Source organism: Salvelinus fontinalis, chromosome 3 (assembly GCF_029448725.1).
Source record: "Salvelinus fontinalis isolate EN_2023a chromosome 3, ASM2944872v1, whole genome shotgun sequence".
Lineage (NCBI taxonomy): Eukaryota > Metazoa > Chordata > Actinopteri > Salmoniformes > Salmonidae > Salvelinus > Salvelinus fontinalis.
Window position 1 is genome coordinate 2,095,219 of NC_074667.1, and position 22,420 is coordinate 2,117,638.

At 46.0% G+C, this 22,420-nt stretch overlaps 1 protein-coding gene across 1 annotated transcript in view; it reads left to right on the plus strand.

Annotated features, from left to right (window-relative positions):
- Window positions 1-511: 511 nt before the first annotated feature.
- Window positions 512-22,420, plus strand: part of LOC129835924 (solute carrier family 2, facilitated glucose transporter member 9-like) — a 35,928-nt gene continuing 14,019 nt past the window's right edge. The window contains exons 1-7 of the mRNA XM_055901628.1: window positions 512-633; window positions 8,279-8,377; window positions 13,961-14,121; window positions 18,574-18,698; window positions 19,487-19,632; window positions 21,234-21,366; window positions 21,645-21,832. Of these exons, the coding sequence (XP_055757603.1) occupies window positions 589-633; window positions 8,279-8,377; window positions 13,961-14,121; window positions 18,574-18,698; window positions 19,487-19,632; window positions 21,234-21,366; window positions 21,645-21,832 (897 nt within the window). The 5' untranslated portion in view covers window positions 512-588. The remainder of the gene's footprint in view (window positions 634-8,278; window positions 8,378-13,960; window positions 14,122-18,573; window positions 18,699-19,486; window positions 19,633-21,233; window positions 21,367-21,644; window positions 21,833-22,420) is intronic.

A 22,420-nucleotide genomic window follows, 5' to 3' on the forward strand; every position in this document is an offset into this window, starting at 1 on the left:
AAAATAAAAATAAAACACTCACTCCCTGAACTTGCTTCCTGACTCTCAGCGCACTTGTTACAGTCTCTACTGAATGACAATTTGAGAATGATGTATAGCCTAAATGTATGAAGGACGTTGTAGGCCTTTAATGTTGGTGATTATTATTTTATTTTTTACAATAATACACTTTAAACTAGCACAAAGCATTTTTTCCCCAATGCACTTATGAGTCTTACCTCCAGTCGTTTTTTCTCAGAAGGCTCTTAACACATTAACAGAGGCAAAGCTGATTGAATTCACTATGGTAGTCGCCCTCGCCTTGGAGAGTCACGCTGACAACCATCATGTGATGGCCTGCAGTCCGTCAAGCAGAACCAAGGAGGTTGGTTTGCTACTGGGAGGGACCTGTAGGCTTTGTGCTCCGCGGATTGGTAGGCAGAAGCTTTCACAACTTCTCAATTATGTCAGTCATCAAAACCCGCCTCTTTCCACCCAAAATAACATGGATGGAGATGCCTGTGGTATAAAAAGTATTGTGGGATAAACATTCCTTTCTCTTAAAACCGCACGGAAAACCCGGGGGAGCATTTATTGATGAGTTCATAGATGGCAGAGGAAATGTTATTAGCAGAAGATGGGAAATGTGTGGGGGTAAGTGTTGATCCTGCTTTGATAATTGGCTTATTGATGATTCCTCTAGATTTTTGTATATTTCATACAAAGACTGACTAGATTTTCTTTCATCACTTTTCTAACAGTTGTGCCTTCTCTACAAGTATATCACTTTTTCCATTTTTATAGGGAATATGAGATACACTACACGCTGGAGATCTAACTGGCTTTCAATATATTTTTGATCCTTAAAAGCATGCTTGCCATTTCCCTTTTATGGAAATATATGGTAGGCTACAAATATGGCTTATATACAGTATGGCTTCCTTTCAGATGTAATTTTTTTAATATATTATGGCATGGCAACGTTGTTGGCCTATTGTAGTGGACTTCAAACCCGAGCCCAATACACATTACTGTGCATGTGTTGTTGTCGCCTGCAGTGCATTCTGCTGCGTGGTATAAACCTCTCTGCATTCATCTCTCAGCCAGTGCTTCCAATTCACTAAGGAATGCAGCTCATCTAGACCAGCTAAAGCATCAGAACATCTAAACTGCTGCAACTTGAGCTTAGAAGTGGCAACCTTTTCAACGTTTTACTCAGAAAAGGATACCTAGTAACTGGGACTTTTAATGGAAACAAATGTGTTTTTAAGATAGTTAAAGCCTCTTATGAACTTCAATACAAGCCACTGAATCCAGGCTTGTCAGAAGACCAGAGCGACCCATTGGATGTTACAATGCTGCATTGTCTCTTTTCGGCCATTTTCATGTGTGGTTGTCTGTTAGACTCTCCCGCTGGCCCTTTAAGAAGATTGAATTAGGTTCCCAGGCCAGCCATGCTCCACTATGCTTTTTATTGTTCACCCTAACTTCTCTGAAATCAGGGCCTTGTCTGCCTGTTGGTTTTACGATGATCGCAAGATAGAGGAAGCCTCAAATCTACGTGAGTGGTAGGCCCCAAAGTGTTTGACTAATCTTTATAGGCAGTTTAGACAAGGACAGCTTTTGTTCTGGGTTGAGCTCTATATCTGATCTATGTTAAAACATTTACATCAGGATGGTTTGAGTCTATGAACTCTATACGGAACTATAAAATGGCCCTGGGTACTTTGTTTACACTCGTCTATTCATTCACTCAATATAAATATGAGTATATCTTGAGCGTTTGTAATCATGTAATAGGCTACTACTGTACACCTGCTGTGGAATTGTAGCCTATCAGATTTCCAGATCATTATTTTAGCTCTTGTCCTTCTTATGTGTCTACTCCTGCTGAAGTTTGGTTAGTAGGGTGTAGTTAAATCCTCTCTCAGCTACTGACCCTGTGTACTGGGGGTGTCAGTTAAGCTGGCTGTGCTGGAATTCAGCATCTGGACAGGGGAATAAGTTCAGGCAGGGCTCCTGACTACTACACCATCCCTAGGAATACAACAACACAGTACTTCTACTTAGTCTAGTATGTCTCAGTTTATGGAGAGCTGTCATGCCCATAGGGGCACAGGGGCATGTGCCCCCTCAGATTTTTCCTGTTTTAAAATGACAAAATATTTTTTTTCTTTTTTCTTTTAATTTTGTGTTGTTTCTCTGTAATACTACTAGCCACCTAGACATGTTACAAAGTTGGCTTTAGCTAGCCCAGCTACAGCAGGTTCCCAATCTCCCAACCTCATAACTAGCTATCAAGAAGCCATTGCAGGCCATCAATCAAGTGAGTGTAGTTATCTATAGAATAGAGTTTGGCCTTGTAAAGGGATTTTCTGTCAACTTTACATTTAGATTACATTTTTTAAATTGAACTGTCAAATTTGTCAATAACCAATTCTAGATGTTTATAGTTTTTACAACTATCTGTAGTGTGATTTAAAAAAAGCAAAGTTTGTACTTTTCCTCAAGCCTTTACTTGCCACACCAGGTTGGGGAGAAAACGAACAAATGAAAACGTGTACAGTAATTCTGTATTTGGCAGGTGGTAGCTGAGTAGTGTCACGCCCTGGCCTTAGTATTATTTGTTTTATTTATTATTTTAGTTAGGTCAGGGTGTGACATGGGGTATGTGTGTATTTTGGGGTATTATATGGTAGAGGGGGTGTTTGTTGTAGTTTATGGTTTTGTGTTGAGTGTATGTGTCTAGCTGTGTCTAGCTGTGTCTATGTTGGGTGTAGTTCTAGGAAAGTCTATGGTGGCTGGAATGGGTTCTCAATTAGAGACAGCTGATTTCGGTTGTCTCTAATTGGGAGCCATATTTAAGGCTGCCATGGGCTTTAGCTGTTTGTGGGTCATTGTTTGTGTATATGTATAGTTCGACGTAAGTAGTTTGTGTGTGCACTTACGTTTGAAGTCTTCACGATCGTTTGTTGTTTTCGTTAGTGTTGTATAAGTGTGTAGTGTTCATCTTCATCGTTGTTATTAAAAAAGAAGATGTATTCAAATCATGTTGCGCCTTGGTCCTCTCGTTCATGTCAACGCGATCGTGACAGAATGACCCACCAATACCGGATCAAGCGGTGTCTCCTGTACGGTGTCTCCTGTACGTGTTCATAGCCCAGTGCGGGTTATTCCACCTTCCCGCACTGGTAGGGCTAGATTGGGCATTGAGCCAGGTGCCATGATACCGGCTCAACGCGTCTGGTCTCCAGTGCGTCTCTTCGGGCCGGTATACATGGCACCAGCCTTACGCATGGTGTCCCCGGTTCGCCTACATAGCCCGGTGCGGGTTATTCCACCTTCCCGCACTGGTCGGGCGACGGGGAGCATTCAACCAGGTAAGGTTGGGCAGGCTCGGTGTTCAAGGGAACCAGTACGCCTGCACGGTCCGGTATTTCCGGCGCCACCTTCCCGCCCCAGTTCAGTTCCACCAGTGCCTACACCACGTAACAGGCTTCCAGTGTGTCTCCAGAACCCTGTTCCTCCTCCACGCACTCGTCCTATGGTGCGTGTCTCCAGCCCGGTACCACCAATTCCGGCACCACGCACTAAGCCTCTTGTGCGTCTCCAGAGTCCTGTGCATCCTGTTGCTGCTCCCCGCATTAGCCCTGAGATGCGTGTCCCCAGTCCGGTACCACCAGTTCCGGCCCCACGCACTAGGCCTAATGTGCGTCTCCAGGGTCCAGTATGCCCTGTTCCTTCTCCCCGCACTAGCCTGAAAGTGCGTGCCTTTAGCCCGGTGCCTCCAGTTCCGGCACCACGCACCAGGCCTACAGTGCGCCTCATCCGGCCAGAGCCATCCGTCTCCCCAGCGCCATCTGAGCCATCCGTCTCCCCAGCGCCATCTGAGCCATCCGTCTCCCCAGCGCCGTCTGAGCCATCCGTCTCCCCAGCGCCGTCTGAGCCATCCGTCTCCCCAGCGCCGTCTGAGCCATCCGTCTCCCCAGCGCCATCTGAGCCATCCGTCTGCCCAGTGCCGTCTGAGCCATCCGTCTGTCCAGAGCCATTAGAGCCGCCCGTCTGTCCCGAGCCGCTAGAGCCATTCGTCAGTCAGGATCTGCCAGAGCCGCCAACCAGACAGGATCTGCCAGAGCCGCCAACCAGACAGGATCTGCCAGAGCCGCCAACCAGACAGGATCTGCCAGAGCCGCCAACCAGACAGGATCTGCCAGAGCCGCCAACCAGACAGGATCTGCCAGAGCTGTCAGCCAGCCATGAGCGTCCAGATCCGTCTGCCAGCCATGAGCGTCCGGATCCGTCAGCTAGCCATGAGCAGCCAGATCTGTCAGCCAGCCATGAGCCGTCCAACCAGGATCCGCCGGAGCCGTCATCCAGCCAGGATCTGCCCATTATCCTGGTGTTGCCCCTTATCCTGGTGCTGCCCCTTATCCTGGTGCTGCCCCTTATCCTGGTGCTGCCCCTTATCCTGGTGCTGCCCCTTATCCCGGTGCTGGCCCTTATCCCGGTGCTGGCCCTTATCCCGGTGCTGCCCCTTATCCCGGTGCTGCCCCTTATGACTATGGTGGGGTGGGGACCACGACCAGTGCCGGAGCCGCCGCCGTGGAAGGAAGCCCACCCAGACCCTCCCCTAGACTATGTGTTGGTGCGTCCGGAGTTCGCGCCTTAAGGGGGGGGTTATGTCACGCCCTGGCCTTAGTATTATTTGTTTTATTTATTATTTTAGTTAGGTCAGGGTGTGACATGGGGTATGTGTGTATTTTGGGGTATTATATGGTAGAGGGGGTGTTTGTTGTAGTTTATGGTTTTGTGTTGAGTGTATGTGTCTAGCTGTGTCTATGTTGGGTGTAGTTCTAGGAAAGTCTATGGTGGCCGGAATGGGTTCTCAATTAGAGACAGCTGATTTCGGTTGTCTCTAATTGGGAGCCATATTTAAGGCTGCCATGGGCTTTAGCTGTTTGTGGGTCATTGTTTGTGTATATGTATAGTTCGACGTAAGTAGTTTGTGTGTGCACTTACGTTTGAAGTTTTCACGATCGTTTGTTGTTTTCGTTAGTGTTGTATAAGTGTGTAGTGTTCATCTTCATCGTTGTTATTAAAAAAGAAGATGTATTCAAATCATGTTGCGCCTTGGTCCTCTCGTTCATGTCAACGCGATCGTGACAAGTAGCTTCCAACTGATTCGAAGGTTGGACCATTTCCAGCAGGCTGACTAACCAGGGCTGTATTCATTCAGGCATGCAACAGATTAATAATAATAACGTTTTTCAACCGAAAAAGAAAACAAGTATTCTTATTGGACAAGTCCAGGTTGTCCCTCCCTTTTTCAATCCATTATCTTCTGTTTAGTGCCCAATGCACATGACCCAGGTCCGGCCAAGGTCCAGTACAGTACAGTTCTCCTTGTCCCAGACAGTATCCAACCCATACTCTATTTATGATGTATTAAACGCTTGTACATGCGAAATCATGTACTAATCTCATAATTCCATACTAATCCGGCCACAGAAGAATTGAAATGAACCATTTTGGACTCTGACACCCTTATACACTATGCTGTCATTGTATAGTGGCACTAATCTCGGCACCCAAATCTTGCAAGCCAGCCAGCTACTCGATTTGTCACAAGTCTGTCACAAGGCTATAGCGACACATTTTGTGGCAGCGGTTGTTGTCAAAGTAGCCTAGTAACAGTAAAAGTTGTATACTTCACTTAATAATTGCAGATATGTTTATCCAGAACTGATCTATGACGTGTAACCTACAGTTTAATGCTTATAATATCAATAATACTATACTGTAAGCATTGTAGTGTAGCTACATTCAGGTCAGCTTCCCTATGAAAACTGGTTCTGTACAGTACATCACAGAAAGCTGTTATGTTGACAGGTTGATTTTAAATCATCATTAAGCATAATGAACTATGGTTATGTATGTTTTCTATTGAAATGCCCAATGACCTGTTTCGTAGTATTTACAGTCCCAGTTTGGACTGTTCTCTCCAACACTTAGGCCTACACCACATGACTCCATTAATAAAACGATCATAGATATATTGGTCAGAAATTGTGCTATCTAGAACATAAAATGCTTATTCTGCTGTCCCCATTGGAGAACCCTTTGAAGAACCCCTTTTGGTTCCATTTGGAACCCTTTTGGGCTCCATGTAGGACCCTTTCCACAGAGGGGTCTACATGGAACCCAAAACGGTTCTACCTGGAACCAAAAAGGGTTATCCTATTGGGACAGCCAAATAATATTTTTGGATCCCTTTTTTCTAAGAGTGTTTTTAGGACCCTGAGGTTTACCTGATAACCTGTAACTAGGGCCCAGTTTTACCTGATAACCTGTAACTAGGGCCCAGTTTTACCTGATAACCTGTAATCAGGGCTAGGTTTTACCTGATAACCTGTAAATCAGGGCTAGGTTTTACCTGATAACCTGTAAATCAGGGCTAGGTTTTACCTGATAACCTGTAAATCAGGGCTAGGTTTTACCTGATAACCTGTAAATCAGGGCTAGGTTTTACCTGATAACCTGTAAATCAGGGCTAGGTTTTACCTGATAACCTGTAACTAGGGCCCGGTTTTACCTGATAACCTGTAACTAGGGCCCAGTTTTACCTGATAACCTGTAATCAGAGCTAGGTTTTACCTGATAACCTGTAACTAGGGCTCGGTTTTACCTGATAACCTGTAATCAGGGCTAGGTTTTACCTGATAACCTGTAATCAGGGCTAGGTTTTACCTGATAACCTGTATTCAGGGCTAGGTTTTACCTGATAACCTGTAACTAGGGCCCAGTTTTACCTGATAACCTGTAACTAGGGCTCGGTTTTACCTGATAACCTGTAACTAGGGCCCAGTTTTACCTGATAACCTGTAATCAAGGCTAGGTTTTACCTGATAACCTGTAATCAGGGCTAGGTTTTACCTGATAACCTGTAACTAGGGCCCAGTTTTACCTGATAACCTGTAACTAGGGCCCAGTTTTACCTGATAACCTGTAATCAGAGCTAGGTTTTACCTGATAACCTGTAATCAGAGCTAGGTTTTACCCGATAACCTGTAATCAGGGCTAGGTTTTACCTGATAACCTGTAACTAGGGCCCGGTTTTACCTGATAACCTGTAATCAGAGCTAGGTTTTACCTGATAACCTGTAATCAGAGCTAGGTTTTACCCGATAACCTGTAATCAGGGCTAGGTTTTACCTGATAACCTGTAACTAGGGCCCGGTTTTACCCGATAACCTGTAATCAGGGCTAGGTTTTACCCGATAACCTGTAATCAGGGCTCGGTTTTACCCGATAACCTGTAATCAGGGCTCGGTTTTACCCGATAACCTGTAACTAGGGCTCGGTTTTACCCGATAACCTGTAACTAGGGCTCGGTTTTACCCGATAACCTGTAACTAGGGCTCGGTTTTACCCGATAACCTGTAACTAGGGCTCGGTTTTACCCGATAACCTGTAACTAGGGCTCGGTTTTACCCGATAACCTGTAACTAGGGCTCGGTTTTACCCGATAACCTGTAACTAGGGCTCGGTTTTACCCGATAAACTGTAACTAGGGCTCGGTTTTACCCGATAAACTGTAACTAGGGCTCGGTTTTACCCGATAACCTGTAACTAGGGCTCGGTTTTACCCGATAACCTGTAACTAGGGCTCGGTTTTACCCGATAACCTGTAACTAGGGCTCGGTTTTACCTGTAACCTGTAACTAGGGCTCGGTTTTACCCGATAACCTGTAACTAGGGCTCGGTTTTACCCGATAACCTGTAACTAGGGCTCGGTTTTACCCGATAACCTGTAACCAGGGCTCGGTTTTACCTGATTACCTGTAACTAGGGCTCGGTTTTACCCGATAACCTGTAACTAGGGCTCGGTTTCACCCGATAACCTGTAATCAGGGCACAGTTTTACCCGATAACCTGTAACTAGGGCTCGGTTGTACCCGATAACCTGTATTCAGGGCACAGTTTTACCTGATAACCTGTAACCAGGGCACAGTTTTACCTGATAACCTGTAACCAGGGCACCGTTTTACCTGATAACCTGTAACCAGGGCCTAGGGGTTTTCCTGGTCAGTATATGTGCTCTGAAAAAACCCTGGGCCCTGGTCATATTGTATGATAAAATGTTTCTCATCAGGTTTTGCTGTGTTCCTACAGGTGTAGGATCTTAATTTGACCAGTTTCTCACAGCAGGAAAATAATCCTGGAGCAACAGGATGATCAAATGAAGACCCTACACCTGTACAGCATCTCCTAATGTTGTGTCATCTTTTCCTTCCTCTAGTCTCTCACCAAGTCGCTGCTGGCCGCGGCTTTCCTGGCCTCGTTCGGTAGCTCCATGCTCTATGGCTACAACCTGGCCGTCGTCAACTCTCCTGCAGAGGTAGGAGGCACCACAGTAACATCTCTATGCAATAAGACACTGCAGGCCTACATGCACTGAAATGGTTGTGAACAGGGAAATATACAATTTCAGTGAGATACATACAGTCAACAGGAATAGGCCTATAGTGAATATGCAGACTCCATGACCGGACCTATCCTTTTTATAAGTACATATGTACTGCAGTTAGTGGACTATAACATAGGAGCTACACAAACTAAGACACCATATGTATTGTATTAGTTTACCACCATGAGTATTCTGTTCACGCCGTGTTACTACTCTCCTCGCATCTAGAGTCATGGGAGTAGTGTGAAATTACTGATCTGGGGTCATTTTTGCATTTCCCCCACTACTGGTTAACGTTTACATTAGGGGAGGGGAAGCTGATCCTACGTCTGTACCCAGGGGAAACTTCACCCGTGAGCCGAGCCTTGATGCCTGATTTCCCGGTTGTGGTTGATTTGTTTTGACCTGGATGGTTGAACCGGTTCAGTGTGAACTGTGTCAATTCAGTCAGCCTCACATTAGACCGTGTTATTTCCACAATGGGAACGGTTGACGTTGTAAGGCCTGCTACTGCAGAGCGTTTCCATCTTAGACTTGGGATCTTATAAGCTAAATTGATTTGTCTACGGGAGACAAAATGGTATCATAAAAACATACACACAATGGCCATTGACGTATACTTCCATAGACAATATAATCGCACATTTCTACAGCAATTATTGGTATCTGAAGTTGAATCAGCCCAGTGTCTCTGGGTTAGAGATGAGTATGCCGTGTCTCTTGTCTAACTCCCATTAGACAGCTCTGCAAGCCTATGTCAAAATACGTTTGTTACCAAATATGGTGTTTTGCTGAGCAACTACACTGCTCAAAAAAAAAAAGGGAACACTTAAACAACACAATGTGACTCCAAGTCAATCACACTTCTGTGAAATCAAACTGTCCACTTAGGAAGCAACACTGATTGACAATAAATTTCACATGCTGTTGTGCAAATGGAATAGACAAAAGGTGGAAATTATAGGCAATTAGCAAGACACCCCCAATAAAGGAGTTATTCTGCAGGTGGTGACCACAGACCACTTCTCAGTTCCTATGCTTCCTGGCTGATGTTTTGGTCACTTCTGAATGCTGGCGGTGCTCTCACTCTAATGGTAGCATGAGACGGAGTCTACAACCCACACAAGTGGCTCAGGTAGTGCAGCTCATCCAGGATGGCACATCAATGCGAGCTGTGGCAAGAAGGTTTGCTGTGTCTGTCAGCGTAGTGTCCAGAGCATGGAGGCGCTACCAGGAGACAGGCCAGTACATCAGGAGACGTGGAGGAGGCCGTAGGAGGGCAACAACCCAGCAGCAGGACCGCTACCTCCGCCTTTGAGCAGGAGGAGCACTGCCAGAGCCCTGCAAAATGACCTCCAGCAGGCCACAAATGGGCATGTGTCTGCTCAAACGGTCAGAAACAGACTCCATGAGGGTGGTATGAGGGCCCGACGTCCACAGGTGGGGGTTGTGCTTACAGCCCAACACCGTGCAGGACGTTTGGCATTTGCCAGAGAACACCAAGATTGGCAAATTCGCCACTGGCGCCCTGTGGTCTTCACAGATGAATGCAGGTTCACACTGAGCACATGAGCACATGTGACAGACGTGACAGAGTCTGGAGACGCCGTGGAGAACGTTCTGCTGCCTGCAACATCCTCCAGCATGACCGGTTTGGCGGTGGGTCAGTCATGGTGTGGGGTGGCATTTCTTTGTGGGGCCGCACAGCCCTCCATGTGCTCGTTAGAGGTAGCCTGCCTGCCATTAGGTACCGAGATGAGATCCTCAGAGCCCTTGTGAGACCATATGCTGACACATGCACATTTGTGGCCTGCTGGAGGTCATTTTGCAGGGCTCTGGCAGTGCTCCTCCTGCTCAAAGGCGGAGGTAGCGGTCCTGCTGCTGGGTTGTTGCCCTCCTACGGCCTCCTCCACGTCTCCTGATGTACTGGCCTGTCTCCTGGTAGCGCCTCCATGCTCTGGACACTACGCTGACAGACACAGCAAACCTTCTTGCCACAGCTCGCATTGATGTGCCATCCTGGATGAGCTTCACTACCTGAGCCACTTGTGTGGGTTGTAGACTCCGTCTCATGCTACCACTAGAGTGAGAGCACCGCCAGCATTCAAAAGTGACCAAAACATCAGCCAGGAAGCATAGGAACTGAGAAGTGGTCTGTGGTCACCACCTGCAGAATAACTCCTTTATTGGGGGTGTCTTGCTAATTGCCTATAATTTCCACCTTTTGTCTATTCCATTTGCACAACAGCATGTGAAATTTATTGTCAATCAGTGTTGCTTCCTAAGTGGACAGTTTGATTTCACAGAAGTGTGATTGACTTGGAGTTACATTGTGTTGTTTAAGTGTTCCCTTTATTTTTTTGAGCAGTGTATTTTAATGTACTCCCGTTACGGCCAGTATGTTAGAAAAAAAAGGTCTAAATAAAATTGTACAACAACATTTTCGGCACCTCCAATTTATTCAGCTGACTTCTGACTTCTGCATCGTATTAATGATTGATTGGAGGTGCCGAATATGATTTTTTTTCCGGTTGCTTGTACATGGGAAAAAAAGATATGTTTTATTGTTACACACCGGATAGGTGCAGTGAATTATTATAATTTTTTTACAGGGTCAGTCATAGTAGATTTTCACCTTTTCGGCTCGGGTATTACAACCAGTGACCTTTTGGTTACTGGCCCAACGCTCGAACCGCTAGGCTACCCATCGCTGGCCGCTTGCAGAGCTGTCTAATGGGAGTTTGAATCGGAGCTACCTGGGCTTTAAAGAAGAGACGCATCATACTCATCTCTAATAACATGGAACCCAAACCGGCTGCACGCGTGTGTCATCGTGCATACATTTATTTTGTCCCCCTACACCAAACGCGATCACGACACGCAGGTTAAAATATCAAAACAAACTCTGAACCAATGACATTAATTTGGGGACAGGTCGAAAAGCATTAAACATGTATGGCAATTTAGCTAGTTAGCTTGCACTTGCTAGCTAATTTGTCCTATTTAGCTAGCTTGCTGTTGCTAGCTAATTTGTCCTGGGATATAAACATTGAGTTGTTATTTTACCTGAACTGCACAAGATCCTCTACTCCGACAAATTAATACACACATAAAACGGCCAACCGAATCGTTTCTAGTCATCTCTCCTCCTTCCAGGCTTTTTCTTCGTTGAACTTATATGGTGATCGGCATCTAAACTTTCATAGTATTACCACGACTACCGGCAAAACAGTTCGTCTTTCAATCACCCACGTGGGTATAACAAATGAGGAGATGGCACGTGGGTACCTGCTTCTATAAACCAATGAGGAGATGCAGGACTTTCAGCGCGATCTGCATCAGAAATAGAAAGGAGTTCTATTTTTAGGCCTTGCCATCGCAGACTCGTTGGCGCGTGAGCAGTGTCGGTGCAATAATTGAATAACATGGATTTCTAAATGTATTTTGTGACGCTCGCGCACGCGACGTGTCCGGTCTGGTCAGCATGTAACCCAGACACTGGGGCAAATCAGGCCATACATGACGCATGGTAAAATGAGTGAAAATGCTGCCCTCCCTGTCTCATGGATACCTGATGTTACTGTTCTTGTGTGGTTGATGATGATGATGATGAAGATGATGGGGATGATGATGATGATGACAGGGTTGATTTCTTTAGTGATGGATATTGCAATGTTTTTCATTTCAATTCCATTGTCAAATCTGTCCACGCCCTCTTCTTACAACCATTTTAGGAATGTTTATCGATTACATCCCTGTCACACAATCTCTTGCTCCAATTGTTGGTTCCCTCCTTTTATTGTCCTTGCTTCAAATTCCCCAGTGGACATACAGTATAATTAGAAATTTGCACGGCTCCAAAACACAACCTAGTCTTTCACATCTGGAAAACAAGCAGGAAAAACTGTCCGACACTTCACCAAACAATCGGTGGCAATCTTTTGGCACTAATGTGGAAGTCAGGTGGGGAATCAGGACCATTAATGACCCTCCTTCCTGCCAAATGGGTTGTCACGAGACTGTAGTGTCTATTCACAGACCTGGGTTCAAATCCGATTTGAAATCTTTCAAATACTTTGCCCGCTTGTTTTAGTCTACCCGGATTATAGGATGAGTGAGTTTAGCACTTTTGTAACTATCCCATTGGTTCCATTGTGCCAGGCAGCTTACGTGTTTGAAATGATTTCCAATAGTATTTGAACCTAGGTCTGTCTCTTCCACTGAGAGAGTTGTATTCTGCTGCTCTGTTTCAGCTAAGGCTAGGGAGAGGCAGAGAGAAGAAGATGAATTAATTACATAATAGTAACACCACGCTGATTCAGAGACAATAACATCATTAGAGAAGGAGAGAGGCCAGTATTAGAAAAAGAGGACAGGATAGGAGGTGCATAGCCAGGTGTACAGTGCATTCGGAAAGTATTCAGACCCATTGGCTTTTTCCACATTTTGTTACGTTACAGCCTTTTTCTAAAATGGATTAAATAAATACAAATTATCATCAATCTACACACAATACCCCATCATGACAAAGCAAAAACAGTTTTTTAGAAATGTATTAAAAATAAAAACAGATATACCTTATTTACATAAGTATTCAGACACTTTACTCAGTATGTTGTTGAAGCACCTTTGGCAGCGATTACACCCTTGAGTCTTTTGTGGTGCTGTATCATAACAAAATGTGGAAAAAGTGAAGGGGTCTGAATACTTTCCGAATGCACTGTATGTGCCTGCACTGAAATTGAGTGAAAATAGATTTTCCTTCATAATCTCTCTTAAAAGGGAACGGAAACGCTACAGACAAATGTAACGATGCCAAAAGACACACATGTAAATAGTTAGAAAATAAAAGCCTGGCTATTGTCTGTTGATCCCATCACTTCTAGACTCTAGTGTCTTAATATGACTTCCTTATCTACATTCTACCCTTTCTCCTTCTCCTCGCCTTCCTCAGTACATAGAAGCTGTTTTTCAGTCTAGCTCAAGGCCATCAGACTGCTAAACAGCAGTCACTAACTCAGAGAGGCTGCTGCCTACATGGAGACCCAATCACTGGCCACTTTAATAAATGGATCACTAGTCACTTTAAACAATGTCACTCTAAATAATGCCACTTTAATAATGTTTACATATCTTACATTACTTATATCACATGTATATACTGTATTTGATAACCATCTATTGCACCTTGCCTATGCCGCTCGGACATCGCTCATCCCTATACTTATATGTACATATTCTCATTCACCCCTTTAGATTTGTGTGTATTAGGTAGTTGTTGGAGAATTGTTAGATTACTTGTTAGATATTACTGCACTGTCGGAACTAGAAGCACAAGCATCTCGCTACACTCGCATTAACATCTGCTAACCATGTGTATGTGACCAATAAAATTTGATTTGATAAAGCAGCTTTACAACCAGAAAATGGTGTCTGCTTCTAGCAATTTCTTCTGACTTGACATGGTATCTACGGTATGTTTAACTCTTCCTCCCTCTCTCCCTCTTCTCCCAGTACATCAAGGCATTCTATAACCAGACGATGGTAGCAAGGAACGGAAAGGCTCTGGACGACAAGAAGCTTACGTTGTTCTACTCTGTCACCGTGTCTGTGTTTGCCATCGGGGGCATGGTGGGCAGCCTCATGGTGGGCATACTAGTCACCAGATTTGGAAGGTAAGACTTAGCCCCAAGTCTTAGACTTGCCCCTCCAGCCATAATTGACATGACGTCATTGACATAACGCCATTGACATAGCGTCATTGACATAACGTCATTGACATAATAAAAAGCATGAGCTGGCGCACACCCAGAGAAAATGATTTAGCGTAGAGGTGCTGACAGAGAACAAGCTGTTAAACTGTAAGCTATGAAAATAAAGAGAGTTGAACAGTCCATATGTATAACCTCCCAGTCATTTATTTGGTTAAAAAAACCACCAACGTTGCGGCATCACTGTGCCTTCTGCAGGGTAATGTCAGGAATGCTTGAACCAGGTTATGTAGGCAAACAGTGCAATTGCGTGGTCACAATATTGAGGATAGCTTCATGAGATCTGACCTGCCCCCTGAGCCCACTCAGCCACTCTTCACACCCATTCCACATGGGAACTACAAACGTGGCTCATGCGCACAGTGCAATAGCACTACAAGAACATCCTTCTTCAGACGCCCACATATGTCAAAAAATCCCTGTTAGGGGTATCATCTCATGCAAGACAAAGGGAGTAATCCATCTCATCACCTGTACATGTGGGAAAGCCTACAAAGGGAGACAGGATATCCTGTCTAAAAACATGGACCCCTAGTGGTCTGAATATTGACTTTGATCTCAGGCCCTTCTTATGACCAATGATATTGTCTGTGAACAGGTCTTGTAAATTAATGCATTCTTTCAACAGCTTATCGGAGTACACCCTATATGTTCCCCCTGTTGATGATGCTTATTGTGCTTTATGGTTGAACCAAAAGAATACATGTCACAAAAACATTGAGTGTCACGGCTGTCTAAGGGTGAGAGAGTGGACCAAGGCGCAGCGTGTGAAAAATACATCTTCTCTTTATTATTAAGAAGAAAAACGAAACAAAACAACAAATAGACGACCGTGAAGCTATATAAATGAACAAAGTGCACACATGCAACATAGAACATAGACACAGACAATTACCCACAAAACCCCAATGCCTATGACTGCCTTAAATATGGCTCTCAATCAGAGACAATGAACCACAGCTGCCTCTAATTGAGAACCAATCTAGGCAGCCATAGACATAACTAGACAACTACACTAGACACTACAAAAACACATACATTCCCCATGTCACACCCTGACCTAACTAAAAAACATAAAGAAAACAAAGAATACTAAGGCCAGGGCGTGACAGTACCCCCCCCCCCAAAGGTGCGGACTCCGACCGCACAAACTGACATAGAAAGGGGAGGGTCCGGGGTGGGCCCCATCATGGCGGCGGCTCGGGTGCGGGACGTGGCCCCCACTCCACCATTGTCAATACCCGCTTTGGTAGCCTCCTCCAAATGGCCACCCTCCAAATTAACCCCACTGGATTAGGGGGCAGCACCGGACTGAGGGGCAACACCGGGATGAGGGGAAACACCGGGATGAGGGGCAGCGCCGGACTGAGGGGCGGCAGCTCCGGACTGAGGGACGTCAGCGCCGGACTGAGGGACGTCAGCTCCGGGCTGGCTGACGGCTCTGGCTGGTCATGGCTGGCTGACGGCTCTGGCTGGTCATGGCTGACGGACGGCTCTGGCTGGTCATGGCTGACGGACGGCTCTGGCTGCTCCTGTCTGGCGGAAGGCTCTGGCTGCTCCTGTCTGACGGAAGGCTCTGGCTGCTCCTGTCTGGCGGAAGGCTCTGGCTGGTCATGGCTGACGGACGGCTCTGGCTGGTCATGGCTGACGGACGGCTCTGGCTGCTCCTGCCTGGCGGAAGGCTCTGGCTGCTCCTGTCTGGCGGAAGGCTCTGGCTGCTCCTGTCTGGCGGAAGGCTCTAGCGGCTCCTGTCTGGCGGAAGGCTCTAGCGGCTCCTGTCTGGCGGACGGCTTTGCAGGCTCATGGCAGACGAGCGGCTTTGAAGGCTCAGTCCAGACGGGCAGTTCATGCGGCGCTTGGCAGACGGACAGTTCAGACGGCGTTGGGCAGACGGGCAGTTCAGGCGCCGTTGGGCAGACGGGCAGTTCAGGCGCCGTTGGGCAGACGGGCAGTTCAGGCGCCGCTGGGCAGACGGGCAGTTCAGGCGCCGTTGGGCAGACGGGCAGTTCAGGCGCCGCTGGGCAGACGGGCAGTTCAGGCGCCGCTGGGCAGACGGCAGACTCTGGCCGGCTGAGACGCACTGTAGGCCTGGTGCGTGGTGCCGGAACTGGGGGCACCGGGTTAAGGACACGCACCTTCAGGCTAGTGCGGGGAACAACAACAGGACGCACAGGACTCTGGGGATACACAGGAGGCTTGGTGCGTGGTGCCGGAACTGGTGGTACCGGGCTGGAGACACGCACCATAGGGCGAGTGCGTGGAGGAGGAACAGGGCTCTGGAGACAGACTGGAAGCCTGGTGCGTGGTGTAGGCACTGGTGGTACTGGGCTGGGGCGGGGAGGTGGCGCCGGAAATACCGGACCGTGCAGGCGTACTGGCTCCCTTGAGCACTGAGCCTGCCCAACCTTACCTGGTTGTATGCTCCCCGTCGCCTGACCAGTGCGGGGAGGTGGAATAACCCGCACCGGGCTATGTAGGCGAACCGGGGACACCATGCGTAAGGCTGGTGCCATGTAAGCCGGCCCGAGGAGACGCACTGGTGGCCAGATGCGTTGGGCCGGCTTCATGACATCCGGCTCAACGCTCAATCTAGCCCGGCCGATACGTGGAGCTGGAATGTACCGAACCGGGCTATGCACGCGTACAGGAGACACCATGCGCTCTACTGCGTAACACGGTGTCTGCCCGTACTCTCGCTCTCCACGGTAGGTACAGGGAGTATGCGCAGGTCTCCTACCTGACTTCGCCACACTCCCTTTAAGCTCCCCCCCAAGAAATTTTTGGGTAGTACTCACGGGCTTCCAGCCTTGCCTCCGTGCTGCCTCATATCGCCTCCTCTCGGCTTTCGCTGCCTCCACCTCAGCTTTGGGGCGGCGATATTCTCCTGGTTGAGCCCAAGGTCCCTTACCATCCAATTCGTTCTCCCATGTCCAGAAATCCTGTGTAGGTGGGTCCTGTTGCCGCTTGACACGCCGCTTGGTCCGATTTAGGTGGGTAATTCTGTCACGGCTGTCTAAGGGTGAGAGAGTGGACCAAGGCGCAGCGTGTGAAAAATACATCTTCTCTTTATTATTAAGAAGAAAAACGAAACAACAAATAGATGACCGTGAAGCTATATAAATGAACTAAGTGCACACATGCAACATAGAACATAGACACAGACAATTACCCACAAAACCCCAATGCCTATGACTGCCTTAAATATGGCTCTCAATCAGAGACAATGAACCACAGCTGCCTCTAATTGAGAACCAATCTAGGCAGCCATAGACATAACTAGACAACTACACTAGACACTACAAAAACACATACATTCCCCATGTCACACCCTGACCTAACTAAAAAACATAAAGAAAACAAAGAATACTAAGGCCAGGGCGTGACATTGAGTGAAATTGGAAATATTTAAATATATGGGTGACATTAAATGAAACAATGTATGTTGATGCTAATGTTATGCTAATGATAACAATTAAATAATATATTCAATAAGCTGTGGGCTACTGTCTTTTAACAGTTTCGCTCAATTCATTCTGATCAACCTAGCAATTATAACACACCCCTCACTATTGTCATTGGTTGCACTAATTGCACTGTTTGTCTACATAACCGGGTTTAAGCATTCATGACATTACCCTGAAGGCTCTGGCAGTGCACCTCCTGGCACAAAGGCGGAGGTAGCGGTCCTGCTGCTGGGTTGTTGCCCTCCTACGGCCTCCTCTACGTCTCCTGATGTACTGGCCTGTCTCCTGGTAGCGCCTCCATGCTCTGGACACTACGCTGACAGACACAGCAAACCTTTTTGCCACAGCTCGCATTGATGTGCCATCCTGGATGAACTGCACTACCTGAGCCACTTGTGTGGGTTGTAGACTCCATCTCATGCTACCACTAGAGTGAGAGCACCGCCAGCATTCAAAAGTGACCAAAACATCAGCCAGGAAGCATAGGAACTGAGAAGTGGTCTGTGGTCACCATCTGCAGAATCACTCCTTTTTTGGGGGTGTCTTGCTAATTGCCTATAATTTCCACCTTTTGTCTATTCCATTTGCACAACAGCATGTGAAATGTATTGTCAATCAGTGTTGCTTCCTAAGTGGACAGTTTGATTTCATAGAAGTGTGATTGACTTGGAGTTATATTGTGTTGTTCAAGTGTTCCCTTTATTTTTTTGAGCAGTGTATGTTGGAAATCATTCAGACATTTATGCATACTTAGGCTACATCTCTTTGTGTTACGAAAGTCTTACATTTAAAATCGGTGTTTTGAGGATATTGGACTTCCAGTACATTGAAGCCAATGGTTTGTTTAAGGTTTGTAGAAGGTTTCTCAGGCTGATTGTTCTGCTGTCTACAGGAAAGGGACCCTGGTGAGAATCACATGTCTGGTGTTTATAGCTGGAGCCTTCATGGGCTTCAGCAGGACCTTCGGCTCTCCAGAGATGATCATTGTTGGACGCTTCATCACAGGGGTACACTCAGGTAATGCAGTAACAGAGAATAATACCATTATGTCCTACCGTCCTTAACACGTTGAGTAAGGATTAGGAAACACTATTTGAGGGGGTAATCATAAGGCATTCATAACACATACTGTACGTAACTTGACACCTGACGCAAGTACTCTCTCTCTCTACCGCACCTGCTGTCTCAACCTCTGATGCTCGGCTATGAAAAGCCAACTGACATTTACTCCTGAGGTGCTGATCTGTTGCACCTTCTATAACCACCGTGATTATTATTTGACCCTGGTGGTCATCTATGAACGTTTGAACATCTTGAAGAACGATCTAGCCATAATGGCCATGTATTCTTATAATCTCCATCCGGCACAGCCAGAAGAGGACTGGCCACCCCTCAGAGCCTGATTCCTCTCTAGGTTTCTTCCTAGGTTCCTGCATTTCTAGGGAGTTTTACCTAGCCACCGTGCTTCTACATCTGCATTGCTTGCTTTTTGGAGTTTTAGGCTTGGTTTCTGCTGATGTAAAGGGCTTTAAATAAATACATTTGATGTATGCATTTCTGTGTGTTGTGTTTTACTTATCTGAATGAATCAGGGCTTCTTTCTGTTGCTCTACAACACATTATCAGCTCTTATCAGCAACAATGCTAGCTGAAAGGTTAACAGCTAATGCTGAATCTGATCTGTGTAATGTCCATATCCCCCCCCCCCCCCACCAAGTATCTCTCTGTGTGTGGTGCCAATGTATCTTGGGGAGATAGCACCTAAGAACCTCTATGACCTCTCACCTCTGTTCCCCTCCCACCAGGTATCTCTCTGTGTGTGGTGCCAATGTATCTTGGGGAGATAGCACCTAAGAACCTGCGAGGCTTCCTGGGCCTCGTGCCTAGCATCTTTATCTGTCTAGGAGTCTTCATCGCTCAGATCCTGGGACTACATGAACTACTGGGAAAGGTGCAGTGAAATCGTTTCCTTAATATCTTAGTTCATAGTTAATCTTCTTTGTTGGTCTTTTCTTTGGCGTAAATAGATAAAGAACTTTTGGTGAGGTAAAGACAAATTAAACGTAACCTCTTCAACTCTGGTGACATTTTCTAAACACCGCATAATATTGTATACTACCCTCATAAAGTGCATTTCGGTTTCCAAACTATAAGTCCTACAAACACATGCTTAGTACTGTTACAAAGGTAAGAACTGTGGGATTCTGATAAATGTGAAAAAAGGTGACTAAAACAGAGCCCGAAATGCAGCAGGCCTAAACCCCTTGAAATGTACAGTTTTTTTGTTGTTGTTTTTTTCTTAACGTGGGGGGATGGGGAATAAGACATTTTTAAAGTCTAGGTTTGAAATAAAAAATGGCACCTATTACTGTTCCCAAAAAATATGTATATATTTTAAATAATGGTGGCACTCTAAACATGCACACATTTCCACAGGAACACAGCCATTTTAAAAGTGTAGGACTTGCGCAAAGTTCCATGCCTTCATTTTTCGTATTACAGGAATTATATGCATATGAAGGGAAAGATGAAGTCTCTACCTATCCATTGATGTAAATATATCCCCTGTCTGATTCCTGGTTCGTCCACTAGATACGAGAACACATGACGTCTCATGGCCACACGAAACCAGTTGCGTCTGGTTAGGGTAGTGAGTCACTGTTCCAAAATGGCTGACCGGATTTTCAAATCTGACATCATCCAAAATAAGACACAAACAAGTGAAGAAACTTCTAACTTATTATCCCATTCACTTTTCCGATTGTAAATGAGTGAGACTTTAAGGATGCACGTGGAGGATGCAGGTAATGTGGATAGACAAAGAAATGCATTGCTTTACAATGACCATCAGGGTGTACCCTTTCCATGCATACTAAATGTTTGCACTTTTGGTGACTTGACCTACATTGCATACTATATGAATATATCCATGAGATATGGCCTTTATGGGGGGTGGTGGTGGTGGGGGGGGGGGGGGGGGGGGGATTCTTATGACATTGCCAGCAGTAAGATTTTAGTTACATTTCCAAAAAGGCAATGGCTATGTCTTTCAAATGATATGTCACTCTATTTTCTGACCTATTTATTTATACAAAAACTTTCCGGGCCCTGTACCGGGCCCAAATCAACCGCTCAGAGTTTAACAGAATAAACTCAAAATAAACTCATAAACCCTGTGACGTGCTGGTGAAGCCTAAACATTGGAGGTATATTAAAAGTACACTGCATTGAGAGAAAAGTATGTGACGTTAATTTATTTCAGACTTTTCTTTGGAGAAATTATATCCTTCTCTCAAGGCGGAACTATCAAGGAATGTGATCTGAATACATTTGCAGTGTGTCCCAATTCTACAGTAATCAGATCAGTCAATAGCATTGACCCACGGGATAGACTCATCTTTTACGATCATCTCCATTCAGCAGGCTATTTGGTTGCTTTTTATTCCAGAGAGTTCCTACCTTCCTTCAAACTTTGTCATATCATTTTTTTTAAAGAAACTCATATTGACCTCTTGCTGACCCTAAATCCTTTGGCCTCTAACCCCTCAACAGGAAGAGCACTGGCCCCTCTTCCTGTCTCTGGTGGTGATCCCCACCCTGTTCCAGCTGATGCTGTTGCCATGGTTCCCAGAGAGCCCGCGGTACCTGCTCATAGAGAAGAGGAATGTCCACGCCACCATCACAGGTGAGGAGGCTCCGTCCATTAGGAGGATATAGTTGATAGTTCTTTATTTAGTTATTTTCTTGGCATATAGTAGACTGTAAAATACCTAAAAGACCTGAATTGCTATTGTAAGGAGTATTATATGAAGAGATGCAGATTTTCTGTTTGTTCGTTATTTGGGGGAAAGCTGTGACCACAGACCAATACAACAAAGACTTGTATTTCAATATTGTCCATACTGTATACAACCCTAGCTGTGCTGTACTCACCAGTCTAGTAAAGTGAAATTCTCTCCCCAGCTCTGAAGTGGTACCGGTCCAAAGTGAACATCCAGGCAGAGATCGAGGAGATGCAGGAGGAGCAGCGGTCCATGTCCTCAGTCCAGACCGTGTCAGTCATCGGTCTGCTGAAGGACCGGAGCGTCCGATGGCAGGTCATCACTATAGTGGTGGTCAATATCGGCATGCAGCTGTCCGGTATCGACGCGGTGGGTCACTGTGTGTGTGTGTGTGTGTGTGTGTGTGTGTGTGTGTGTGTGTGTGTGTGTGTGTGTGTGTGTGTGTGTGTGTGTGTGTGTCCATACATTCATGCATACATGCAGGAGAGTGTGTGTCCCTGTGTGTGTGGATACACCATATGCCCCTATCACCACCACCACTATATATTACAGCCTCACTTAGAACCACTGGTGCTGAGTGACAAAGCAGGGGCACGCCTCATTACTGTACAATACACCCTAGACACACCCACTGGTCCTCATTACTGTACAACACACCCTAGACACACACACACACACTGGTCCTCATTACTGTACAATACACCCTAGACACACCCACTGGTCCTCATTACTGTACAATACACCTTATACACACACACTGGTCCTCATTACTGTACAATACACCCTAGACACACACACACACACACACACACACACACTGGTCCTCATTACTGTACAATACACCCTAGACACACACACTGGTCCTCATTACTGTACAATACACCCTCAACACACACACTGGTCCTCATTACTGTACAATACACCCGAGACACACACACACACAGGTCCTCATTACTG